The sequence below is a fragment of the Accipiter gentilis genome, chromosome 23, assembly GCF_929443795.1.
Source record: "Accipiter gentilis chromosome 23, bAccGen1.1, whole genome shotgun sequence".
Lineage (NCBI taxonomy): Eukaryota > Metazoa > Chordata > Aves > Accipitriformes > Accipitridae > Astur > Astur gentilis.
In genome coordinates, this window is record NC_064902.1 from 24,766,738 (window position 1) to 24,794,152 (window position 27,415).

The window sequence follows — 27,415 nt, forward strand, 5'->3', positions numbered from 1 at the left end:
TGTGCTGGGCCTGCCTATATCTCTGGCAGCTATTCACAGTTTCTAAAAGAAGAAAAAAAAATTCAAGAATTTTTTGTGAAATCACTTTCAAAATAAAATGTAGCCCAGCTACATTCTTAGAGTTTCTATTCTGAAGCCACATCCTCAGCAAAGACATTGAAACCTCCACAGTGTATGTACTTTTTCTGTAGTTCTCTTTAAAAAAACCTCTGTTCTTCCCCTTTCCCCCCCCACCCCCCCCACCCCCCCCCCCGCCTCCTTTTAACATACTGGATAAAGTCTATCATTTGCTTTAAAATAGATATCTATATACACATACACAATTTTGATGTTCCAATTTCTGACAAATGTGGTGTTACTGGAAACGATGGGATGGAGGCCACCTGTCCATGGCAGTGAGTCACCCAGGAGGAGTTTTGGTGGACCTATGTCATCTAATACCAGGTTGCATCCTTGCCAGCTGGATGAGTAACGGAGGCTCACCTTAGACCCTGCCTGGAGTGAGGTAGTAACTTTTTTCTTTTTTATTTTCTTTTCTATTTGGCAGTTTGAAAACGCAGTGGCTACGGCTGGGTTTAGCTTTCATGGGCAGGTTGCCTTTGCCTGCATGTGAATGCTGGCTTCAAGCATGTGGGCTTAGCTGCGGTCCAGCCTCTAGAGAGGGGCCTGTGTGACACTGGAGAAGACCAGAGTGGTCATGGCTCCCCTGGCTGCAAAAAGGATGAAGTTGCCTGCAGAAGGGACAATGGGCCACCATGCTGGGACAGGGTTTTTGCCCCAGTGTGGATGCTGTGGGATGGCAGTGGTTTCTAGGTCTCAGATGAGCTCTGTTTGTGCAGCAGGACCCTGCTCGCTGACCCCAGTGCAAGTGTGGGACGCTTTCTACTTTCTGCCTTTGTTGGCAGCTTGCAGTGCTGGAGCTCTGCTGGCCTGTGTGAGCGAGAGCATTGTGCTGCCAGGGGGATGGGGTCCAGTCCCTTTGCCTTTGTGGGCTGAAAAAGACTGGACACGCAGCAAAACCGCTCCCTCAGTTGCTCTCGGGTGACAACCACGGTGGGCTGGGTCCAAAGCAAGCAGAACAAGCTGCTTTAGGAAGACACCTCTATAGCACTGGCCTTGTTTTCGGTGATGATCACACGAGATGCTGCAGTGCATGGTGCAGAGGGAGGGAAGATGCTGCCTGGTGTTTTGCCCCGCGCGTGGCTCAAGTCCACTCTTTCAGAGCACTGTCAGCAGGAGCTGACCCCTGTTGGCATGAGCGGTGTTACTGGGGCTGAGCTGGGGCAGCACCACAGGTGTGTGTGCAGCCAGCGTGGCAGGGAGACTGGAGTGCGAGGCACCAGCCCTTCCCCTCACTGACTATGTCTGGTCCTCGAGGCAGAAGCCATGCCTGCGACCAGCTGGCTGAACGGTGGGGGGATATTTGCCTGCCCCCGGCAACTCCAGCTCACTGTGCACGTAGATATGGGAACCTGGGGAAGGGGGAACAGCCCTTCCCACACTGTCTAGCAAGTAACGCACTCCCTCCGGCTCTGTAACGGCCGTCTCCACGAGGGGATAAAGTGCTTTCACCATGCCTTAGCTACTTGGAAATCAACTGCTTCGTCTCAGCCCCGAGTTCCCTGTGTTGCCCAAGTCTCAGACAGAGGAGTGGTTATGTTTACACATACAGTACAAAAATTAAAAGGCACAAAACCACACAGAATGCAGCAGATAGTGAACAGCTGATAAGAGTCCCTGGTGTTGGCAAAACAAGGATGTCGGAAGGATGGTGTGGAAGGGAGCTCAGGTGTTGCTCCGATGGCCTTTGCCGACTCTGCTCGTTACTCCCTGAGGCTATCCTGCTTCACATCTATTATGGCTTCTGCAGCCCCGTCTCTCATCCTGAGGAACCACAAACAGGGATGCAGGGAGCCACTGACCGCTCAGGCGCTGATCAGAGGGAAGTGGTGAACTGAGCTTGCCACAAGTGTCACGTCTCCATTTCTGCCTGGCAACAGCAAATAAATTATGGTGCCACAGTGCAGACCAGAGGGGTTTGAGCTGCTCGGAAAGGTGTCTCGTGGCTTCTTGTTAGGTGAGGGAGCCCTTCAGCCGCAGGCCAGGCCCACCCCCACCATGAGGCTGGTTTGAGAATGACCCTGGCAGAGGCGAACCATGGTGTATCCACGGCTGAAGGCAGGTTCCCTGTGGCACTGCACTGCGGAGAAGGTCACTTCCAGGGCTGCAGTTGGCCTAGGCTTCGCTGCAGCACTCGTAGATGTTATCCTCCATGAGCGCAATCACTTGCTCAAACTTGTGCTGGAGCTGGGTGCGCTTCGTCGTGGGGTTGGCATCCAGGGCGGCCACAATCTGCAGGAGACAGGAGCAGGTGGGTGGCTGAGGCAGTGCAGGCGGAGGTGCCCACCTGCCAGCCCAGCTCCCCCTGCCAGCCTTTTTGAGCCCAAATCCTAGCTGGATCTCTGATGGGGAGAGCCCACCCTGCCCCACAGCCCCCACGCTCACACGCCCCGGCACCCCCTGGCTGTTCTAGGGCACAGCCGAGTCCTTGAGCAAGGGGTGGGTGAGGAGGGGCACGCAGCTGAAAACCATCGTAATGGTACAGCTCACGGAGCAGAGCTAGTCCGCAGCACGGGGATGCAGGGGGACAGGAGCCAGCCAGGGCCAGTGTCTCAGCTTGGGGTGGCTGGTGGCAAGTTATTTTGGGTGTGGACTGTATCAGGGTGCTCTGCCCTCCTGAAAGCATCTGTGGGTCTACACACTGGGCAGCCCCGCTTCAGTCCGGTCCAGCCAAACGCTGTTAAAATCAGCCAGGAGTAGCTGGCTTCCTCTTCCAGGAAGTCGTCAGCCAAGGGATAGGAGAGCAGGTGCACCTGTGTGTGCATATATTACATATGTGCGTGGGATTATGCAAAAAACCATAATCCCTTTTCCGTGAGACTGGATGCTGGCATCTGACCGCTCAGTTACAACATACTGCTTGTTATTCCCTCCACAGGTACGCTGGGGCCTAAGTGCAGCTGAACCCACTTACCTGGGAGCGGTATCTCTTGGCGTATTTGTATATCTCAGCCATGGCGACGTTGGTGTTGAATTCATTCCGGTATTTCTTTACAAAGACAGAACAAAGAGGGGAGGAATATTAACATGATGCAGCAAGTGAGTTCAAGCCCAATCAGCAGGCATTAACTAGATTAAAAGAAGACTTTGCCGGGCTATTTTTGTTACTGTTGCATTGATGCAGCTGGACTTTTGACTTACTCCTTTAAGGAAGGTGCATTTGCTTACATCAGAAATGATCCCAGTCTTTTTAAAGCTAGCCTTAAATGCCCACACCTGATAGCACTGTTCACCCCTCCATGCTCAAAGCCGTTTCTAAGGACGGGGCAGCGCAAGAGCTGGGCAGAGGAACACTGACAGAAAGCAAACAGCCAGTGGCTGAAGCTAAAATGCTGCGGGGAGATGGTTTGATTTTGAGGAAGCTGTGGCACATCACTGGCAGGACTTGGATCCGGAGCGCGGCTGCCAGCTCCCGTAGCTGGTACCAGGGCTGGTATCCCACACCCGGGCCGGCTGCCAGGGCCGGCTGCCAGCGGGCTGCCTGGGACTCGGGGACGGCCCTGGCAGTTGGCGCCCAGGGGCCAGCTGGCCGGGGGGCTGAGGGACTGCAGAGATCCTTTTCCAAGCTTCCTGGCTCTTTGGCACTGAATTTCGCTTTCAACTCCCAGTGGTGCCAAAGCTAGTTAGGTTCAAGCTAACTCGTGGGTGTTTACTGCAGCTCTGGCAGTAATTGAAGATGCTTGGAATTAGGTCAGATGAAGTTTGTGCGTGGAAGTTTGAGGCAAAATATCCTTTCTTGTTTGCTCCTTCCAGCATCTAAGCAGTAGCTGACTGCAGCCTATCTGCGCTCCCTGCCGCTCCCAGACTCCTGCCGTCAGCCAGAGCAGAGCAGGCTTGGCGCTCCTTGCTCTGGCAGGGCACCGAGCCTGCAGACCCGACCCCGTCCCCGTGCTGGGGGCATGCACCGGCCAAGCCCCCACCTCTGCCTGCTGCAGCCCAGCATGCCTTACCCGCGACTCCTCCGCGAGGTGGGCGTTCATTTCCTGCTCGCTGAGGGGGGGCATGTCGTGGATTTGCTTGTAGTATCGCTGCACTATCTTCCTATACTCGGGGATCTCCTTGGCATACAGTAGTTTATTGGTCGGGGAGTCCTAGAGCGAGGGCGAGATACCGAAATCAGACACCGTATTGTTCCTGGCTGAAAACTTCTAATCCTGTTTGACTGACCAAAGCGCTAACCATCAGACATGGACTTCAGTACAGCTGGGTTCAGGAAACAGCTACGTCTTTGGTCCTGGCTTTACACAAACAGGACTGCGGTGGGATGGCACCGAGGCACAGAACAGCTAATGACAGAGGCGCTTGTTCGAACACATCAAGGTGCTGCAGACAGGTACCACCTGCCTGCGGAGCCACAGCACCGTCCCTCTGCCCTTCTTCCTAGCATGAGCTAAACGTTTGTTAGCTACAATGCCAGTGAAGGTGGTCTATGTGAATGTGTTTTAATTTGGAGCAAGGGCAGGCTAAAAAGCACGCACGGGGTCAGGTGAGGTGGCTTGCTGCCAGGTGATGCTCTGCAGATGAGTGTAGCATGACTGTATTAGATAAAACACTTGTGCTCCGTGGCTCTGTGTGTGGAAATTAGTAACAAGGGAAGGGCTTCTGCATGCATTTCCTCGGGTCTCTTGAGCAGCCAGCTTGATTTAAACTGAAGAACAAAGCTCTTTTACAAGCTGAACTTTGTCAGTTGAAATGTTCCTCTTGGATTTCTCATGTAGCTTTGATTTATTTTGCATTGGCTAACCCAGCCTGCCTGGCCTATATTGACTGCACGTAAAGTAATTAACAGAAAATACTGAGTTCTCTTGATTAATGTCAGCTTGGACAAAGCAGTCTCTTAACCTCCCAGCCACACAATCGGGTTGTACCAATGAAGGCATAACCCTGCCTGCACTCCTTGCAAACACAAGCGTGAATGATTTTAACCTCAAGGCAATCCTGCCCCGCTGATGTCATTACCCTGGGAATGAACTTGGCCCACTGGCCTAGCATTGCCTCCCGAAGGGAAACAGACCCAGGCTTGGGGACACATTGGGGAGTAAGATCAACGTGTCCCGTCACCCCAGCGCTGGAGTGAGGGACTGCTCCCTGATGCTCTGACAGGTGGAGAGTGAAGGGAGGATCTTCAGAGGAGACAAGCACGGCAGGGCTCTAGCCATGGAGGCAGCATCTTCAGCTGTATCGGGCAGTAAATAAGGAAGCCCAGGGTAACTGCAATCTGCTGCTGCAATATGTAGCGTGGCTAATGCTGCAGGGGAAATGGGGAATGGGCACCAGGCTGTGGCACCAGATCCCACAGCAGTTTATTTTCAAACCCAATGACAAGGCATTACAGGAATACAGCCAAGTTACAGAGCCTGCTGAAAACATTTTTTTTCTCCCTTAGAAGCACAAAAGAAACCCATGCTGCCTCTTTTTGAGTTATTTTTTAATTTGTGTCTGATTTTTCCGCTCTGTATTATGAAGAGATGGGTACTGATTTATTAACTGCTTGTGCACTGTAGATGTACGGAGTCTGTGTCTGCTCTCACATTTGCAGTATCAAGAGCAACATGCTGAAACCAGGGGAGAAATCCAGCCTGGAAAACATTCAGCAATATACTGCGTGTATATGCAAGCTGATTTTTAAGCTGAGGATTTATTCTTCCCACATTACTCAACAATTCCTTCACTTATGCTATTGTATTCCTGAAAAATGTTTCCATCTGCTGTCTGACTCCAGCTGACCCCTCTTTCCCTCATCCACAGCTTGACAAGGACAAATTTTAGGTGTTTCGCAACACATGCAAAAAAAAAGACCAAAACCCAAACAAACAAAAAATCAAGTGCTCATTAGATCTTCCTCCAGTACTAACCTCTCCCAGCGAAGGCTTCCTGTTGCTCTCAGTCTGGGGGCTGCACTGAGCAGCGCCCACCTCCCGCCCCTCTCTCCATAGGGTCCCCTCTACGTCACACACCGCGCTGCTGCCAGCCTCTGCAGCGGGGGGGCGGTGGGGGACGATTTACAGCATTTCTTAATAAAACTTATTTATGTCGGGAAGTTTCAAATGTCAACACTGCACTAAAGCCAAGCCAGCGGGAGAACAGAAAACATGCGCGCTGGACGTCCTGCTGCCTGCCAGCCCCGCAGGATGGTGCACGGGAGCCCGATGATGGGAGAGGAGACATGGCCGGGGCAGCCTCACATTTGCTCAGAGCAGGTTTAGCGTCCTAGGTGGGGGTGCTGAGTCTGCCGGGGTCTGCCCGCAGGCCAGAGGTGGCCAGCGTGTGATGGAGACACTGCCGCTGGTGGGGAGCACCAATGGCTCCGCTGGCAGGGCTGCAGCAGCACCCGCCAAGTGCTTCCCAGGTGCTGACGGATGGTGTTAGGGTGTTAACGGGATGGCCCCGGGCAGTCCCCACACCTCCACGTGAGCCAGGCTGGGTCTGTGCTGCTTGGGCAGGCGCAGCCCATGTTCGTGAAGGCTCGGCTCGCCTCCTGAGCTTCTCACAGGTCTCCCAGGTGAGAAGCTGTGCAGAAACCACTGACAGCGATGATTAAAGCTTCACCTGAAGCTACGCCATTTTCCATCCTGCCACTGGGAGTTTATATTGTCCCTCAGCTGCTGTTACGGGATTGTTATGCTAATGCTGTCCCCTAAACCAGCCCTGACTGAGGGACCTGGGCTCCCGTGCCTGTGCCCAGACCAGAGCTGACACCCCACGTGCTCGCACAGGTACGTTACACCCCTGCCCGAGCCAGCTACAGAGAATATTTGTGGGCTCGCGCACCAGCTCAGCCCCTCAGGAAGCGTTACAGACCCTGTGCTAAGCTGGGCGCTCTCCTGCGACCGCAAGACAGGTCATACAGCCACTGGGTAACGCTGGGCACATGAGCCAGCGGCTGGGTCTCCCTCCATCGTCCAAGCCTTCTGGGCCGGGGCCTTGCCCTTTGTCCATCCCACCTGTGACCCCGCGTTCCCACTCCCTGACCTCTGTCTGTGACGGAGGGGGTGCAAATTTCAAGCTCAAGCCTGAACAAAGTAGTGGCGAAGGGACGGGGAGAACTCATCCTTGGAGACAGCCAAAACTCAACTGCATGAACCTGAACAAGTGGCTCCCAGCCAGCCCTGCTGCTGGGGGACGTTGGACTGGGTGACCTCCAACAGTCCCTTCCCACCCGTACTGGTCTGTGTACCAGCAGGAGCGAGATGTCCTCTCTGGACGATACCTTGCCCAACTGCAGGTCAGAGAGGGAGCAGGCGTCAATGAAGGCCTGAGCTATCACCGAGAGACAGGCATCGATGTGGTCTGTCTTGTCAATGTCGAAGACGAACTGGGGGTTCTTCAGGATGTTGACCCAAAACCTCAGAGGTAGGCTGCAAAGGAAACAAGCCAGGAATACACACTGGGTGAATTTTTGTACTCCAGAAGGAGAGGGGAGGAAATGCAAGAAAGATGATGATAGAACATAAATAGTAGTGAGGAAAAAAAATGAGGAGCCGGGTTCTGCTATTTAATCACATCCTGGTAGCATACGACCCCCTGCCTAGCTAGAGGGGCAGGCATGCATTTTCACCCTGAAGAGACATTTCTTCAGGCTGAAGCACGCGGCCCAGACAGGAGACTTCATGTACAGTCTTGTCTAGGCGAGCGTATACCCTTGCTGCTTCAGCAGCTCCCTGAGCCAGCTGTGGTCCAGGAAAGACACCAGCAGGTTTGCCTGCATGGGGGTGTTGAATCAGGCTTCCCCACTTGCTGATTTTTGTAGCAACGGTGTCAGCTCCTTTTCCTTCTTCCCTGAAAGTAACTGTCATCTGGTTCTGATGGTAAGCTTGGCCCCGTGAAATGCACTTCATGTGTCTTTTTTTTTCTCTCTCATCATTTTCTCCTGCAGTTATTTCACTGCTCATTTGGCCACAACACAGTTTCAGTATGTCACTCGCCCTTCCTACCATCCCTCCTCAGCAGCTGAGGAGTGAAAGCTGCTATAAGTCTTTGCTCTACTGGCAATTAAAGGTAATGAAGGATAGGCAAATCTGTAGCTCAATGGTTGTGTCTGCATGTCTGCTACCCCAGCCAAATTTGGTTTTAATTTTCATGTGTTGGGCTGCAAACGGTTACTATCCCTGCAGCCTCAGAAGCACTAAGCCTCTCCTCGATGCTCCCTCCAAGCTCCCTGCTCTCTCCAGTTAAATCTTCTGGTTTCTCCCCTGCTTTATTTCCCCCCTTCACTTCAGCTCTCCCACCCCATTCCTGCTCCCGGCTGGTCCCCAGAGCTGCGGTGCCCGCCAGCACGCTACTGTCACAGCACCAGCTCCTGGAGTCCTGCGAATACCCTGGAGTCTCAGCTTGGTTACAGAGATAAGCCGGGAAAAGTGCCCCCAAGGGCTGAAAAGCCAGAAAGTAAATGAAAAGGAGCCAAATACGCTGTTTTTAAAATCTCCATGATGTTTTAAGACCTGACATGACTTTGGACTCCGTCTCCCACCTCCAATGCTTGGAGCTAACACCATTGCTGTCTCCTGTCATCCCGTCCCTCTTCTGTTTCTCCTTTAATTATTTTTATTAGTGTGGTAGTTTGTTCTGCCCTTTATCTGCCTATGCCTTCTCTTCCAGCTCTCTGTTTCCCTGAGCTCTGTTTGTTCAAAGCTCTCCAAGTCTGTGTTTGGCCTCATCTTTTGCTGCCCTCGCCACCACCCCTCCTGTTTTCCAAGTCATCTCTTCTACTTTTAGCAACCTAATGATTAGTCCAGGACACCAAGGCTTTTCAGCTGCTGCTCCTGAGAGATGGAAGGAAGGAAGGAAAGAAAGAAGAGACTTTGTCTTCCAAACCTGTTGGTCTTCCAGATGTGCATAGTGTCAGGGTCTGTGATCCCTCTTTTCTCTGCTTGCTCCTCTAGGAAGTCAAAGAAATACTTCACGGCCACAGGTGGTTTATCATCTCGGATACTGAGAATGGCTTTGAACAAGTCGTCCAGGAACTTCTGCAGTGTGCCCTGCGGGACAAGCGCACACAATGGAGACTGGGGAAAGCAGCAGCACCCAAGCCCAAGAAAACAGTGCGAGGGGCTGCAACTGTTGCGCACAAGGGGAAATCCTTTTCTGCCAGTTGGATAAATCAGAAGAGAAAGGGGATGCTGAAGCAGGGAGGGAAAGGTTTGTTTGTGCATAGTGATATAATTAGCTTGCATTTGGGTTTAATTTCTTTTGGCATCAAGATTTTTCTTTCTTACTGCTAGGATCTCACATCTGTGATTGTTCTGCACAGTAAATACAAAGAAGACTAGAGACTGCTGGCCATTCTTGTGATCTCTGCTCCAGTGAGGCATCATGCTGGGATTAAAGATGGGCTGGGAGCCCAACTGCTGGAGCTGAACACTTGCAGAGAGTGGGGAAGTTCAAATCTGAATTAAGATCGCACAGACATTCCCCCTGCTCCCAGAGCTAAGCACCATCTCCTTTCCCAGCAGGATGTCTCGCTGGGGAGATGGGTTCAGGTCTAAACTGTGCATCACAAGCCCTGAGGCGGTCAGCATCCCTTTCATGTGCACAGACCCCAGACCAGCCTGGGGAGATTGTGTGGGGCTTCACGCAACAGTGCTGCTTGCTGCTCCAAGGGCGAGCTGGAAAGCTGGAGGGAACCCAAGGAGCCAGCGGTGCCCAGCAGCCTCACTAAACATGCTCCAGTCATCCAGGGCAGAAGAGTCCCACCACCTCTTCAGAGTGACCGGCCCCACAGCGCTCCTTCCCTAGAGTAGGCTTCTTGTTACAGACCGCAAACAACAATCCTACCTGCCACGAACGAGGGCGTCCTGTCTCCTACCTTTGTGGAGAGCAGCCTGGTCAGGTAGATCTCTGGTAGGACTTTCTTCCTATGGCTCTGTCTGTGGGACTTCTTATGTTCCACTGATTCATCGGTTGGGAGAACCTGGTCCAATATAAAACACATGTTTAGAGCGCTCCTCTCTGCAAGTGTCACACTGAATTTTCCTTTAAGCATAGAATTTCAACTGCATATAAAATTAAATTAGAAAGTAGTTACTGTGTTATAAATACATCCTTATATGGCTTTAAAAAAGCGATTCATAATACTCAGCTTTTCTGACATTTGTTTCTCTTGTGCTCTTTATTGCCTCTCTCAAGCTAGACAAAGAAAATGAAGCAATCAATCTCACTTTGGATGTTAGTCTGCTCGCCTTCCTGGTCTCTGTGCAATACTCCTGTGTGGCTGCAGTTTAGGCTCCCAGAAGCAATGCACAAGGCTTCCGCGGAAACCAGCTTTTCTTAGATTTGGAAAAAGTGCAAGAATGATCAGCCGATATTCCTGCCCTGGCCTTTTTAAAAACAAATCTAAATATTCCACAGTCAAGTCAGTTAATTACTGCTCTACAATGACCTAGCAAGCCATTTAAGTCCATCTTGGCATTGTTTCACATATGCACATTTGGTTTCCCATCCCTTCTCCCTCCTTGCTCTGCATGTACACGTGTGTGAGTGCACGTGCGTGCATGCATTGTGTGTTTGTACCCTATTTGAGCACGGAAACTTTACTAGAGGGGAAAAAAATAATCAGGCTATAAAATATTGTTGTTGTTGTCCATAACACTTTTTTTCACAACAGCTTTTAGCAACGTTTAGCACTTCATACTTCCAGTGTGGCGCACAAGCAGGAACTAATAAATCTCCCCAGCTCTGGGAAGCAGGCGGCATGCCAGGAGCTCCCGGTAGGTGACTTGACCAAGGCTGTGCGGGGTGCTACCGGCGGCGCTGCGCCGTGCTCCTGAACTCTCTGTGGCTGCTGACAGCTACATCAGGCACAACAATTATTTTGCCATCCTGGTAATTTTTTATTATGTCCCATAGTACTAAAGCTTGTCTACAGATAACCTTTCTGCACCTCTGAGCCCCTCTGAAGAAATCTAACAAGCCCTGATCCAGCTTGTTCATCACATCTGACATTCCAGCCCACAGAGATGAATTAAATTAATATCAGCGAGGCTGAGAATATTTTCTCCTCTTTCACCATATAGGCTGGAAAAACAGGACCCATGGACTTAAGTGCAGGAGAGAAGAGGGATCGCTGCGTGCACACAGCCTGACTGGTCACCTCTTTGCTCCCAGGACTTTCCAGGCTGCCGCCTTCCAAGGGGATGTCTCCCGGACAGCCAGCCTGGCAGCAAAGGACAACCTGGCCCCCCTGCCTGGCTGAGAGCTCACCACAGCCCAGGGCCTGCCTGCCCCAGTGCAGCAGGGACCAGCTGCTGCCAGAGATGAAACAGCCTGTTCGGCACCCGTTTGCAGGGACAAAAGCAACAGCTTCCATCGTCTGCCAACAGGCAGCCATCGTAAAGGTGAAGTATGTTGAAATACACAGGAGATTAGATGGGCACCCCTCCACTGCCACAAGGAGCCCTTCCTCCAGTGCCCTGCCAGCCCCCCTGGGCTCGGCCATGCCGCCCGCCTGCACTCCGCCAGCATCCTCGCTGTCACGGCAGCTGGAGAGATCTGGGGGAGCGGAGCCACCGCTGCGACCCGTCCCGTCGCATGCCGGTTCTACGCTGCAGAGCGGGTGTCCTGGAGCGACGGCTCTGCTCCCCATCAGCACTCCCCTGGGAGGGCAGGAGGGGAGAGCGGCCCCCCACCATGCAGCTGCCAGCCTCCGCAGCCAGGAGCTGGATACTTACCAAGTGGAAGTACTTCTCGGTGTCCAAGTCCTTCACTGTGAAGAAGAGAGAGAGAGAGAGAGAGACACGGCGGCTCAGTCGGGTGACCCAAACTGAAACCTGCTTCTGCAGACGCCCTCCGCATCAGGAGGCATTTCGCTTTCCCCAAGAACCCCAACACCAAGCTGGTGTTCCCACCCCAAGTGACCTCAGTATTTTAATTTGCTTTGGGGTTGTTTATTGCCTTCTGGGGCACACGGCAAGTACCTCAGGAAGAACTTTAAGGAGGACCTGACGTCTCCCAAGGGGCGTTTTAGGAAGGACCCAAGAGGGCACAAGAGCAGGATCAGCACAGGGGCACTCCTGCATTGTGATGCCCCGCTATGCCCTGCAGGCCCACGTGCCCTGGACCATCTCCTAGCCTCCTCATTGGGGCAGCTGCAGCCCCAAGCAGCTCTTCGCTCCAGCGGGTGAAAGGACTCCCACTGCAGAGACAGGCTTGGTGCAGGTAGCCTGGAAACAGGGTTTGAAACCCCTTGTTCAATGTGAATTTTTGTCTCCCTTGGTCTATTTTGACTCTCTGCACAGCCTGAAACCTAGAAATATGCTGGCAAGAAAATGAACATGTGTAACTGGGAGGGAAAGGGCTTTTCCAATCAAGTGGTTTCAGACCCTTTCTTTTTTTCACTTTGTTAGCACAGATTGAACACAACCCCCTAATGAGGGTGTGAGATGAAAGGTGCAAACACCTCTACCTTAATGGCTGGGAAAGCACTCAGCACCCCAGCAACCAAAGAGAGGAGGATACTAGATAACACATTTTTAAAGTAAAACCACAAGCAGGACACCTGCACCTCCCATAACGTGTACTTCAGAAATGTATACTTCCCAGACCTTCTTCATTTCTCCTACAGAAGGAAAAGCAGGCACAAACCCCCACTTTTGCAAGTGACATAAAAAAGCCTTTAAGTTAGAAGGGGTGTGGAAGCCACCCACACTCCACGATCACTCCCAGACTCTTGGGGATCTGCGTCCTCTCCAGTGGCTACTGCAGCTTTGACCTGCTGCCTGCTCCCCCGGTCTGGCTGGAGCTCCCCTGCCCGCGCCTGGTGGGGAGCATTCGCTGCACAGGGGAAGGGGTAGCACACAGCCCAGCAGCAGCCATGGAGGAACGGGCAGTGACGGACAGGGCTATTCAGCAGCACTGACATGGATGTCCTCATGCTGTGGCCATTACAATCCCAGTTGCTTGTGGTCCAGCGTGCCTGATCTGCCCACACCCTGCAGAAACCCTACTCCCCGCACCCCTCTTCCCCCTGGGTGCTGGCTGCAGTTCAGGCAATGCCACCATGCATGGCAGTCGTTAAAGTGCCAAGTATCTCCACACTGCCTGTCTGTCTTGCCATCCGTCCCACCTGGGACAGTTGCACTGCCACTGCCTGCATGGCAGGACTCAGACCTGCAGTCCCCATGGGGAGCACGGGCACATGGCTCAGCCATAGCAAGGGGGAACCCCATGGGAAGGAGGGAGGTATGTCTCCTGCAGCCCCATGGCTATCTCTGCCCCAAACATACACCACAGCATGGGCAAAGGGGGTTTGCAGGAGAGCAGTGGAGATCCTGCAGGACCCAGAGGGCTTCCTGAGCATGTCCTGGGCTGCCAGCTGGCCAGTTTGCTCGGTGGCCGCAGTCCCAGTCCATGCTCAGTGTCTTTTCTGGCCCGACTGACGCCCAGCTCTGCCCAATGTGCCACTACAAAAGGGTGCTCTACGACTGCTGGTAACGCCAGAGCCAGCCCTGAATGGGCTAACACCACACCCCAGCATCCACAGGCAAGGGGGCTGGCAGCCGACTCTCAGCATCCCTGGCCAGAGACGCTCCTCTAAAAACACAAGTATTTCTGCCCGTTCACCAGCAACAGGGGAAGAGAAGTGAGACATTACCTCTGCTCAGCGTGGTGTCCTTCTTGTCCGACAAACTCATGGCCAGTGATGCTCCTTCGGGGATCTGCAGAGGAAGGGAACAGAAGCCTCGATGATGGGGAGGGCCTTAATGGTGCCTCCCATGGAGCCGGGGGCAGCCCCAGTGAGATCCCGGGAGCTGTGGGATGCCGGTGCAGTGACTGCTCTGCCACAAACATCCTCTGTGCCTGCCCTGCCCTGCCCCTGCTCCCCAGCTTGGAAACTGGCAGTAACGGCACTGCCCTATGTGGAAAGGGTTTTTTAAATGCAAATATGAGATAGTGAGGTTCTCAAATCCGATGGGAATCAGGCAAATACGTGTATCCAAGTACCTTTTTGGATGCCGACACCAGGTAATTTGAAGAGGAAAGAGTGTTATGCTGTGCAGATCCTGTTTTGCCTTTCCCCAGAAGGGGAGAAGGAACCTGGCTGCAGCCTGGACCTGCAGGGCTGGTACTACCTCTGTGCTGCGGCTCCGGCTCCCAGTGCAGCAGGGCACCGTGCCAGCAGTGGGGCTCTGCAGCACGGCTGTTACACAAATAATAATATTAATAAGTACTTAGCTCCGTTCTTGATTTTCCATGCACTGTTACAGACCAGTGAGGATTATGCTCCCAGGCATACCAGGGAATATGGAAATCATATAAGGATTTCTGGTTTCATTTAATTTTAAAAGGAAAACCGGTCAAGAAAACAATTTGATTCGCTACATTTCCCCACATTTTTGGCCTCTGCTCCTCAGTGGCATCCCTAGCCCCTGCTCTCAGGGCAGACAGCGACAATTGTGCCAGTGATTTCAGCAGGAGCACAGATCAAGAGCAGAGTGATACTAATCAGCCAAGCTGCCGGCCGTTGGGAATAGGAGCTTTTTTTCCTCCTCTTTCTGTTGTCAGTAATAACTTGTTTTGCATGAAGAGTGTTTAATTAGTTTCAGTGTGTTGCAATATTAACGAATGTCTCGCCAGGGCAGATGTCTATTCCCCGGAAGCTCTCACGGAGCTATGGCAACCTCCCTGCTTGTTCCTGATGATCCTGTTTTTGGAGGGGGAACCACAGCTCACCCCTGAGGCCAGGCAGGCTCCAAGGAAGCAAAGCTTTCCTGCAGCGCTGGCAGGTTTACCTTGTAGTGTGCTAATGTGTTGAGTTTCTTCCTGCCGTCCTCCACCACCGAGGTGTCATCAAGGTCCCGGAGGATGTAGCTGTCGGTGCTGGTGGCGAACCACTCTGGACGCAGAGAAGGGAGAAGTGAGACATCAGCCCGAAGGAGGCACGTGCAGCGGGGCCTGGGGCTGGGGGTACCGGCCACACAGCACTGGGGGGGCTGCACAGACCCCTGCCAGGGCCTCAGGGCTCTGTGAAACCAGAGCAGATGTTTAGCAACGGCCTCCAGGCTTAGCCCCTGGAGCGGGGAATTCCAGACTAGAGCAGGCCTGGGTGGAGCTGGGAGAGGTGACAAAGGCTCTGCTCCGAGTGACGGGGAGGAGCACATCTCCCCCCTTCCCCTCTCCCTGTCTCGCCCCGGGGGCTGTGTGGGACCTGCCTCATGGACCACCAGGCAGGTGAGATGCTGTGTGGCCTGCATGTGGCCACTGAAGGCTGGTGGCGGCTGTCTGCTGGGCAAAGCTGGTCGTGTATCTGTGAATGGGGGACACACCACGTGCACCAGCTGATGGGAGCGGGGCCTGTCACCGCTCCAGCCGGGGCGTTCTTCCCTCCAGCACTGACTATGTTGAACGTCATGCCTTGCGACTGCTGCCAGCCAGGGCGCGTCTCCATGGCGTGCTGCATGGCACGGAGGCACCACAGACAGCATGGGTTTCTCTCACCAGCATTGGGCTTGGATCCTGCTTAAATTTGGGGAGAAGGAGTTGGCCACTGGGTAGACAAATGACAGATCTGAATCTATGGGCAGACAGGAGTCCATGGGCTCAATTATGGCTGCTTCTGGAGAGACACGTATTAACAAGCCACCTGCAGGCTCAGGGGCATTTTAGAGGGTACCTGTTCTAGAGTTAACACTGTAGACTTTAAAGGGTGCAAGTCCAAGCATCCCTCTGCTCCACTTGGGCTTTCCTAAAGCTTCTTTCCAGTTATGTGCCCAGTTATTCCTGCCCACCAGTATCTGGTCTCATCACTCATTCCTGAAGACCATACTCAGGAAAAGGCTGCCCTAATGTCTGCCCTCTTGTCAGTGCTGCTTCAGCCACTGCCCTCTGTAGATACCAAGAGCTACTGTGCAACATCAGGTGCTTCACCTGGTTTTAAGGACTGGCTGGTCCTTACCGAGGTCGACGTCTTCCACCCTTGGCCACTGGGAGTAGGGGACGTTCTTGCAAAAGGCCTCCAGAATCTTCTCCTTTACTTGGCTGAGCGTGTCTGTGTCCATGGCTCTGACACTCAGGGAGTCCATCCCGCAGCCTTGGAAGGAGACGTTGAGGTTCTGCAGGCAGAGGCCAAGTTAAGGGTGACCTGTCCAGTTCTGCTGGCTCCCAATGATGCACGGAGCCTGTGGCACCCACACAGCTCTCGCCCGGGCGCTCTGGACCCCCTGCTGCTGGAAATCAGGCTGAACAAATGCAGTCATCTAGGCTTTACCGCCAGTGAGAGGTGCTGATTTATAGCCCCCGGAGGCTGAAGGCCCCTGTTTGTTGACAGAGCCAGGAGGACACAGGGAGCGACACTGCAATCTCCTCTCACGCTGCCTTGCTAATGGGCCTTAGCCCTGACGCGCAGAGACCACCTCGGGGGTGGGAGGCAAGGTCAGGCACCATAACCAGTCATGTCTGCAGCTTCTTGGCTCCAACCGGTGACTAATGGGACCGCCAAGGCTCATTGCTCAGCCTCTCCCTGACACAATGGGCCGAGCTTCTTTGTTTAAACAAGCTTCAAGCACGCTGCAGGCTGTGTCTGCTGCAACACTGGAGCCCACCACCAGCACCACCCAATAACCTGCTCAAGAGCATACTGAACAGCAGGATGAGCAGCTGCAAGGGGCTGCAGGCTGCTACAAACACCTGCTTGGACCTCAGGGATGCACAGCTACTGCTACAGTCACAGCAGAAAGCTGCAGGGCTATGAAAACGACTCTCTTCCTGTAAAAAATCCTCTCCTCTTTTGGGAGCGGCTGCCACTCCAGTCAAGCAAGGAAAGGCAGAGTCCAGGTGCCTCCTCCTCTCCCAAGCTGTGCAGACCAAATGCTACGAGCGTGGCATCTCCCTCCCGCCCAGGGGCTTCACTCTGGGACAGCCTCAGCTCTGCCTCTGCTTCTGTCCTCTGCTCGAGGTACGGCCAAACCCGAGGGCAACGCTGCGCCTTCGTTTAGTGGTGAATGCAACCCTGAAGCCATCTCACCGCCTGGCTGGCAAGCCCAGAGTGGGAAGCTGCAGATGCCAGGAGCATTGCTTGTGCATGAGCACAGCCGCCTCTTAGGAGGACACTTGGTACACCTCAGAGTTATGGCTGGGATTTTCACAGCCTAGAGGTTCCTTTACAAACACTTCTTTTCAGTCTACCAGGATACAGAGTCAGCATCCTTGACTATGAACATTGTGAATGCACAGGTGAAGTCCAATTTTCTCCATAGCATTAAATGAAGATGTTATTTCACATTGTATACTATGCAGGTGTTTTTTTGAAGCAGAGGTTCAGTTACCAGCGATGTGGGGGATTCCCAGTTAGTTAGCACTAACCCTGCAGTTGCTCTCCTTCCTCCAACATACCCTGTTCATACTTTCCTTTCTGTTCTTGCAAAGTAGGAAGCAGCCACACTTCCCCTGCTCAGACTTACAAAGTTACCGTTTCTCCCAAGAAAGCTAATACTTTGCGCCCTGCTGCTAACCCCTCTTGGTCTGCACTGTAAATTTACAGGTCAATTGGTAACAGGAATCTGCAGAGGATGTGGAGCTTGAACCTGCTCTGAGTTACGGTGATGCACATCTGGGGTAACCTACTGACTTCAGTGAAGCTGCTCCAGATTTATGCCAGGTAATTGAAAGCAGGATTTGACCCAGCCTCTGGAAAGGCATCTGCTGAATTCTGCATCAGGCACTGGAAGGAACTGAGGCCTTCACAGGCACAGCCCTTGTCAGTCCTGTTCCCACAGGAGGCGTTTTGCAGAACCGCTTTTCAGCACCGCTCCTGTAACAGCCTGGGCAAAGCCCTCACCCCGGGACTCAGGTTTACAGCCAGCACGTTCCCACTGCTAGCGAAGATGCTCTTTTGCCGTCAATAGTAAACCTATTGGTTTAACTCTCTGAATATGGCAGAACAAATTTTCTTACCTCCCTCTACTCCTAATCTGAGCTACTTAGGTGACCCACCAGGGGACAGACATGAAAACAGTCATTGTGAGCCTTGTTCTGTAGTCGTGAGCTTAGGCAGCAGCAAGGTGCCTGCGCAGGCGTACAATTTATGTGGTTATCGCACCTGCACGTGTACCAAATCAGCCTCTTGCACAACTACCTTGCTGGGGTACGTACCCGTCAGACCCCTGGGGTGTAGGTACTCACCCTTGGCTTTGCCTCGATGTTCTCCCTCAGGAGCCACTCCTCGTTGAGGGTGTACCTGGCCTTCCCCGTAATGGCGTCGATGGACCCTTTGTTAATCTGCTGTTTGATCGCACAGATCAACAGGAAGAAGGGCTCTCCCACCGTCTCCTGGGGAAAGGAAAAAAGACCAAGTAAGCAAACTGGACCTGGTGGTGGAAACTCCTTCCAGCGGTGTGGCAGGGACAGGCTCTCCACGGACACTGAAGGTGCCTCCATACATCAGGGAGCAGGACTGGTCCACCCCAGGTGCTGCGAACCCCTGGTGGGTACTCAGTGCCATCGCCCCCCAACTCCCACCAGCATGTCTCTGAGGCTGCTCCTAAGTTTTCAGACTTGTGGCAACATGACAGCGCAGACAGGGAAGAGGACATAACAGCCGACAACAGCTGCAGGTGATTTTCAGGGAGGCTGAACTGTGCTTGTCAGCATCAACATATCCCATCCAAGTTCTACAGCAAGTACTGTAGGGCTGTGGATTGCCACCAACAGGCTGTGCCAGCATTTGCTGTCTCACGGGCAGAGTGCTCGGGTGCCACTCAGAAGGTAGGGGCATATGTGTAGCTGTGCTGAGTGGGTACATGCATGCACAATGCTCAGCAAAATATAAATGTGCATTAATTTACATGTGAAATTACACACGAACTTCAGGGAGAATCTGGCATACTCCAGTACAGAGATGTTTCCTGCAATCTGACAGAGTGCAGACTGTACAATGTACTGCACTCAGCAGGACAAGGATGGGGCTGATGTGCACAAAAATCCAGGCCTACAGAGATATTTGGGTGCCCAGCTTTCTCATGTATCAGCTGAACCCCTCTTTGCACTGCCTGGTTTGCCATTGAAATCCATGGAAGCGAGCCCACTGCGTGTGCCTGTGGCTCTGGGAACTAGTGTTCATACTTCTCATACCACAGCAGAGCCCTGATCACAGCAAAACAGAAAGGATCAGGGTCAACAAGCTGTTCCCATGCAACAGCAAGCAAACACACCATTTAACTCCTTACATTCATCAAACTTCGTCTTACAGGAAAGAGGTGAATTGTGACACTGCTGCAATAAAAACAAAAAACATAACAGGGACCAGCTATTTGTGATGTGGCTCAGCTACATGGTTTAACGCCAGATTTCTGATCCTCTGCTGTCTGCTACGCTGATGTGCAAGTAAAACATAAGCTATTTTCTTAAGAAACTTTTCAGTACTGGAGTACGTCCCGTTCTCCCTAATGTTCATGTGCAATTTCCTTCCAACGAGGCAAGTGCAAATTATTGCACATTTATGTACTTTCTGAGTATCACACACACCCCGCACAAACACTCCTGCCATCTGAAATCCTAGTCAAGACAACAGATATTGAATGATTTTGATATTTCTCAGCTAGGAGCTGCTAAATCCTGTTCAATCTGCTTCTTAATTAAGACTTGGTGACTCTTTTATTCTAATTGCCCTATAATTGCTAAAGCAATTAGTTTGATGTCAATTTTGATTCGGCTGCATTCAGCGCAGTTGACGATAAGACACTACAGCCGGGCTGTAGGTGGGCACGCACCATCTGTGCCAATGGTGCACCCACTTTATTTTCTGAGGGCAACTTTTTTTATGAACACAGGGAAGCTCCTTGGGCCTTCTGCCGGGGTTTAATGACTTCCTGCAACGCTCCTTCTGAGCACGCAGCATAAAACAGGATCAGCAGCAGAGCTGCCAGTGCTGGAATTGGAGGAAGGCACGGCTTCCAGAAAGCAAAGACATGAAGTCGTGGGGATGTGGAGAAGTTGAGGATCGCAAACAGAGTGGAGAAAGTGTCAGAAGACAGAAAGAAGAGTTAGCTTCCGAGAGAATGGCAGGAGCACGAGATAACAAGCAAGGGGATGACACCAACCCAGAGACGTCCCCAGGCTGCAGGACCTGCTTTCCCCATAATGTGAACCGTGGAGCACTGCCAAGCTGACCCTGGACAAGAAGTGCTGACAGATCCTGTGGACGGCCTTGCTACGAACAGGAACTCTGTTTATGGTGCATGTGTGTGAACACACGGCAAGGACGAACCCAAGGCTAAATTCAGCGCCGGGTTTTGGAGCCTGCCCCGTCCGCCCCGTGGGAAGCTCTGGCCCCGGCCACAGCTCTGGCCGCAGAGAGATGTGAGGGGGCTGCCAATGGCTATGTGGCTGCCTCCAAAAATATTAAAGAAGTGCCAGTCCTGCTGATACAGGCGCTCTTTATGGCTGCACGGGTCGGGGCTGGCCATGTGGCACCTTCCTGCACATGTAAAGCTGCACTGGAAGGGGCAGCCTGGGGAAGCGGAGGAGTGGGCGTTTCAGACCCGCCACAGTGTGCAGGAGCAGGATCAGCCCCAGGACTGGCTGCATGGGAAATAACGACAGCGCTCCGCTGGCGAGATACTATTTCTGTTTGGCTTTTTGGCTTTCAGACTCAGGAACTGTGGGATGTTATGGAAATCTGCAAAAGTGCTAATCAGACAGCAAATTTCAAAGAGGGGAAAGAAGGGCTGGCAGGCAGGGACTAGAGATAAAATGGCAAACTTGGAAACCTCAAGCATTGTTCGGAAAACTCATCTGGAAATGAATCAAAACTGTCTTTGGACTTGGCTAGTTGGGAGAAAGGAAGTTTAACTAGAAGAGATCAGTGCTGATTCAGGACAAAAAAATACTTAAAAAAACACAGTCTGGGGCCTTTTTTCCTCCTATTGTGAATGTATTTTAATGAGACTTCATTTTCATTTTTGACTGAACTGTTACGGGCTCTTAAAGCTACCCAGGGCACTGAAATAACTTTGCAGTAATGGAAAGCACAGTTCAGGCTGGCATTACTTGAACTGTTTCACGCACGATGAGCGTGGGAGGGCTTGGTTTTTATATGCTTGGGAAAAAAAAAAGGTTTAGAGCACAGACTGGATTCACATGTTGCTGCCCTATTAACAAGGCTGACAAGTCATTAGAGATGTCCTCCCAGGAACATGTTACAGCCATTTCCAAAATGTCTTGGTGAGGCTGGGGTGGGAAAAGCACAGAAAACAGCTGCTTATCCCAAGTGCTTGCTAATTTTGGGACGATTATCTATTTGCATTCTGTGAAGAACCAAACCTCAGCTCCATCCCACATGCAAAACTTTGGGAAGCTTGGACCCAGACCTAAAAGCTGAATTCCAAGACCTTAATTTTCCTTTAACTCTGGGTCCCCCAATCCTGTTAGGACCCAGGCACAATGGTACCACAGTATCTCATGGGAAAGGCTTTTTTTCCCAGCATTTTCCACCAAAGCTGTAGCAGAAAGAAGAGACATGGAGCATTTTATCTAGGATTCTCACTCAGTTCTGCAGAAACAGAGGTCTGCATCGATTGTGCAAATGCTGCAAAATTCATCTGAATCCAGTCCCAAGCAGCAAGCCTCCTGCTGGTTCTATCATCATATCTCCTGCACACACCAAGCCAAACCTCCCCCTGTCGAAGTGGTGACTCCATCGCCTTCAGGTGCCCTCCACATGTTCAGACCACTAGTGACTGTGGCCTGCAACTCCTTCCCAGTTGAAGACAGCTCCTTCAAATCATTTTCCCCCAAAACACAAATGGACGGACTGTTAGGCAGGGGATTAATACGAAACAAATGTTTCGAGCATGTAGCGTTGACTTACAAGGGAAAATACAAGCACTTGGAATTTTTCCACTGCACAATGGCAGGGACCTTTGCAGCAGCTGTTTCAAATAGACGTTGTGATTAATGGGGATAATTCAGGAATGAAAACCAGACCCATCGTCACACGTCTGACAGACCAGTGCTACAGGCAGGCAGGCAGCCTTTTTTTTTTAACCAAGAAATGCCTCTCTGAAGGCAAGAGAGTTTGATCCAGAGGAACGCAAGGCACTTGGGAGGTGTTTGACTATCGCTAGTATTTAAATCACAGCCCTGAGCTGAAACCAGCCCGCGTGTAAGGAGATGCCGTCTGTCTGACTGCAGTGGCTCCGTGCTCATTTGCACGGCAGGGAAAGGTCCCAGCTCTGCCAATCCGGACCGAGACCCCCCATCCCTTTGCACAGCTGACCTCGTGTCCACCTGGGACAGCCAAAGGGCCTCTCTGCACATTTCTGTCTCATCAATTCTCTTCCTCCTCCATATTTCAGCAGGCAGCATGGTTTCTCCTCTGATCACGTCCCCCGCCCTCACTGTGGAGCACATGTGATGTGAAAGTCTCTTGGAAATCAACTCTTTATTGCACTCTAGTATGGAAACCGTTTGCTTTTCAGAAATGGGAAATAGGCTGCGGTAGAAAGTGCTGCCATGGTTTCCACTGCCATGGCTTCAGGCTGAGCACATGAAGCAAGGAGGGGACTGCAAACCCAGCGTGCAATGTTAGCCCCTGCTGAGGACCCACCCGCAGGCGAATGGAAATGCAGGTTCAGCTGGTGGCCTGTCAGCTCTGCAAAGGGCCACCGCCACCCCGCAGACCTGCTCCCGTCCGTACCCTGTCCTTCCTCCTCCCTCTGCAGGGTGGGCCAGGGCTGCAGGGCACGGGAAAGCCCGCTCACAGCTGGCACCAGCACTGCCGCGGCCACAGGGATGGCCACTGGCCCCACTACAGACCCTGGACAAGCCTGTGGTCATGGGCACCTCCCCGCCAGGCGCCCCAGGAAAGGGCAGTGTGCCGGCACTCGGGAGCTCCTTGCCATTAATTAGCTATGTAATGTGCCCAAGTCTTCAGGTCCACGTGATAAGACTCGACTTTCTTTCCTCTTTTTTTTTTTTTCCCCTGAGAAAGGCTTCTTGCACAATGTCCATTTTTAGCACAAACTGGAGTTGGATCAGATGCCTCACATGTGGTCTCCACTCTCCAAAAGGAGAGATCAGCACTTTTTTTTCTCCAATGGTTTAACTACAGGCACAAAACCTGAAGATTAAAAAAATTCACTAATTCACTTTTTTCTGCTCTTACAGGCTGGATAGCCATGCTGCACTGGCACAGCCATCCTCATTCACTCCTGTAACTTTTATTTCATTATACTGGCTAATTATGTGAGCTAAAATGAAAGATTACGAACTACAAAACCACAGGCTTTAGGACAAAAAGTGATCATCAGCTGGGATCAGAAGACACTATGATATGTATGAGGACAATACAGTATTGCTTCTGTGGCTATAGCAAACACTTTGGGAGAAGAGATTTTTCAAAGGCTTTTTCAAGGCTTTCCCCTGCGGGTATAATGGGGTGTCCTCCAATTAACTGCCGTGGAATCAATTAAGTTATTGCTCAATTCTTCTGGGAAATTCCAAGCAGAACTGGCAAACATTGGAGATAAAGCACTGAGCAGATGGACTGCTGATGTGCTCTGAGATGCCAAATATATTCCTTTTCGTTACCATTGGAATACAGTCAGGCTTCTGGGACAGACATCCCACCTCTGCTGCTAAGATCTGTTTGGCCATTGTGGAATGGCCAGAGGACGCCTCCTGCGTGAGAAGCCCCACATACCAATGAGCACTGACATGGAGCAGCCCACTGCCCCAGTGCCACCATCCCTCCCGACAGCCAGGGCTCTCGTGCTCAAGACAGACAATGCTGAACTGGCTGGTGACCACGAGTACGGCTGCGCAAGCTGGTCAGAGAAAACAACAATTAACTGGAACAGTTTCCAAAACCTCAAGCCATTCTGGTTATTTTTCAACTCCCTTACGGCTCTCTTCTCAAGCATGGTGAAAACGTTAGTTTGTGCTCTGGCGTTAGGAAAGGCCTGCCGCGAAGTCTGAGCTCACCAAATCCCCAGGCAGTAGTGGAGAAGCAATTGAATTTAAGGTCGCTTTTCCACTCTTGAACCTTTCAATATACTGGAGTTTGTCAACCATTAGTGACCATTCAAGTGGCAATGCTGGCAGGTATTTAGGTCCTCAGCTGTCCCACACATCCCTCACGACCACTGCACGCAGTGCTGAACTCACACCCACAACAGCAGTGATCTGGTTCTCTTACTCTGAGATAGCTGTACATGCAGATGGACATCCAGTTGGTGAGCATCTTCTCCACCACGGATTCTGTTCTCCTCAGCATCAGCTTGGGGTTTTTGGAAGCTGAAGCATCTATTAGATCCACCAAGAGGTCCTTCATGATGCTGGTGTAATACTCCAGTTTCCCATGCAAAGCAATAGTAAGCAGGGAGGCCAGGTTACATCTGAAACACAGAATTGTGTATGACTCAAGCACCAATCCAACAAGACTAAACTGCCAACTGGCATCAGAACACCCCAAACACAAAGGCAGTATTTCAGACAATTTTCATGAGCCTTCTCAATGGTGTTAAAACTTGAAACCCTCTTTCAGTGCTGCAGCACCTTGGGTCAGCTTGCACCCTCTTACAGGTAAACCAAGTGTTCAGGGACACAAACACTCAGGAGCAAGTCACTCATACCTTTTGGTGCTCTTCAGGATAATGGAGGTTTATGGCCGTCCATTTCTAACAGAAAAGTGGGAGGCAAGGGTAACTCAGCCTTCAACTAAATTGCACGGCTCCCGATATGGGCTGCATTGCTTACAGCTTAGGAATAAGTCAGTCTCCTCCAGCTACCAGGTCTTTGGTTATGAAGTTCATACCTGTCTCTAACAGCAAAGTCCTTCTGTTGCTCAAGAGCATGGACAAACACGATGAGAAAGTGCTTGTTGTTGAGTAAGGTGGAGAACAGCGAGATTCCTTCTTCCATATTGGGTCTGCAGTTTTCAGGGATCTAAAGAAAAATTTAGAAAGCAGAGTGAGAAAAACACCGCTTGTTGTTTTCCTCCAGCTTTTATCCTTCTGACTGCAAGGATGTCCCTGCTGAATGTGGAGGTACTGAGCTGAGGACCCCTTACTCCCTCTGCTTGATACCAGTCAGCAGCACGCTCTCCTGGCGAGGGCACGACTGTGGGTGATACACAGCTGTATCAGAAGCAGCTCGGCCAGCAGGGCAGTGGCACTGGCCATTCCTCTCTGTTTAGCACTTGTGAGGCCACCTGGAGTACTGTGGCCAGCTTTGGGCTGCCTGCTACAAGACGGATGTTGGCAAACTGGAGCAAGTGCAGCTGAGGGCTGCCAAAACAATTAGTGGGCATATGAAGAGAGGTGGAGAAGGCTGGGTTTGGTCAGCATTAAGAAGAAGTGGTAAGTGGAGATCTTACTGCAGTCTTCAGCTGCCCTGTGGGAGGGCAGAGAAGACAGTGCCAGGCTCTTCTCTGTCGGCACAGTGCTAGGACGAGGGAGAAGGGACACGAGATAGAGCATGGGACACTGATTAAATATAAGGAAGGAAGTTTTCACCTTTAAGGTGGTTGGACACTGGAACGGGGCCCCAGGAGGCTGTGGGATTTCCATCCATGAAGATATTTGATACAGCTGGACAAAGTCCTCAGCAACCTCATCTAGCTGGAGCTGCTTTAAGCAGATCTCCCTTCCAACCTAAGCGACTCTCTGATTCTTCAATTCCTACTGCTTGTCCACGTGAAACCCAGCTCTGGGACAACCACAGCTTTTACCGAGTCCCTGCTTAGGAGGAATCTAATTTATCATGAACTGCGTATGGGACTGAAGTGACATGCAATATGATACATCCAGGAAGAAAAGCCCACAGTGGAGCCAGGGAGGATCTCAGGACAATGCTCCTTCATGTGAGAGCAGATCACAGATCTGCCTTCTCCAATCAGCCAAAGCTGATCTGACGCTGGTATGTGTTAATTGTTTTCAGTGATCAAGCACCCCCCACACACCACAAGAAAACTCATGGCATTGTCAGCACACGCGAGTATGGTTAACAACCACTTAAAAGCATTTGTTTTGTTAGTGGGTTACTCACTTTCCATTCCCCCACCAGGAGTGGATGAGTTTCCTGGACCTGGGAGCCCACCTGGGAGCTGAGCTGCTGGGACGGCAGGATGTAGCACTCCTCGTAGAGTGAGGAACACTGCAACCAAGCACACAGCGTTAGGGGAGGGCGGCTGCACCCGGCTGAAGACCTTCTCATTGCCGTGCATGACAAGGGAACGAGATGGAGAGACATGTCATCGGGACTGAAGACCACCCATTATGAAGAAATGCATTGGTATGGTTTACGAAGCCTTTAGACACTTTGCAAGAGCCTCTTGAATGAGCAAACACCACAAGAATGGGGGGAGGCAGATGTCTGTGCAGACACAGCCTGTTAGGGTAGGGAGACTGCAAATAGACTAATTTGACAGCTAGAAAAATCCCAGAAGAGAAAGCATTATTGAAGACTAAGTCAAAATAGAGGAGTACTGGGTGTTTTAACATATGTAACTTTTGAAACAGATGGGAAAAATGTTTAAATCTCTAACATTCATATAGCAGCCTGAATCTTAAAGACTCTAGTGTGCAGATATATAGAGGTTGGATAACTTAAAAACTTGAGTAATAGCTACTAATGAAACACTCTGCGGTCATAAATCATCATCTCACTCCTCACCACTGAAATGCAACTACCTCAGGGGTGAAATACAGCCGCTGTTAAGGGCACACAGTGACACAACGAAGCAGCCGGTGATGGGAATTACGGCACCGGTACGTCTGGTGCGGCCCAGGAGAAGGACTCTGGGTAGACAGACTGGGACTGGGCGCCCAAGGGGCATCTTACTGGGAGCACCATGCACCCAGCCTTTGAGAGAGAGGAGAGAAAGGGGGAAAGAGAGACATCTAACAGGCTCCTGAAGACCAGCAGAGCAGCTGGGAATGCTCGGTGGCATGCTGCATGGAACAAAAAGCCCCCTCTCCCCGATCACCGACAGCAGAAACGCCCCTCTGCCACCCTTCAGCCTCAGCCTCTGCCAGAGTGGGGTGACATTGGAGCCCCTGGGGAGAAGGGGGAGGCCCCAGCACTTTCTGCTCATGTGAGAGACCGCTTTCGGAAGAGGATGTCCAACGGCATCAAACAGGCGAGCCAGAGCGGGACAGTGTTGCCACTGGGCTCCTCTCGTGTGCAAGCAATCCCAACCTCACTTCACACCCCAGGAGCTGCGGCTCCACTTTTGACGATAATTGAGGCTGAAATATGTGACAAGTAAATATATAACAGTGGAATGATTTTGTTACACTGTAATAACCCTTTAGCAGAGGGAAAGCAGAGCCCCAATCTGGTTAGGAAGGACCTGGGAGTGATT

The 27,415-nt window shown here is 51.8% G+C and overlaps 1 protein-coding gene across 1 annotated transcript in view; it reads right to left on the reverse strand.

Annotated features, from left to right (window-relative positions):
- Positions 1-265: 265 nt before the first annotated feature.
- Positions 266-27,415, reverse strand: part of PLXND1 (plexin D1) — an 86,101-nt gene continuing 58,951 nt past the window's right edge. Inside the window, exons 23-36 of the mRNA XM_049826750.1 lie at positions 26,098-26,205; positions 24,866-24,996; positions 24,248-24,446; positions 18,235-18,381; positions 16,010-16,166; positions 14,847-14,950; positions 13,709-13,772; positions 11,787-11,821; positions 9,926-10,030; positions 8,935-9,098; positions 7,331-7,478; positions 4,071-4,211; positions 3,035-3,109; positions 266-2,352 (exon numbers count right to left, since the gene is read on the reverse strand). Of these exons, the coding sequence (XP_049682707.1) occupies positions 2,236-2,352; positions 3,035-3,109; positions 4,071-4,211; positions 7,331-7,478; positions 8,935-9,098; positions 9,926-10,030; positions 11,787-11,821; positions 13,709-13,772; positions 14,847-14,950; positions 16,010-16,166; positions 18,235-18,381; positions 24,248-24,446; positions 24,866-24,996; positions 26,098-26,205 (1,695 nt within the window). The 3' untranslated portion in view covers positions 266-2,235. The remainder of the gene's footprint in view (positions 2,353-3,034; positions 3,110-4,070; positions 4,212-7,330; positions 7,479-8,934; positions 9,099-9,925; positions 10,031-11,786; positions 11,822-13,708; positions 13,773-14,846; positions 14,951-16,009; positions 16,167-18,234; positions 18,382-24,247; positions 24,447-24,865; positions 24,997-26,097; positions 26,206-27,415) is intronic.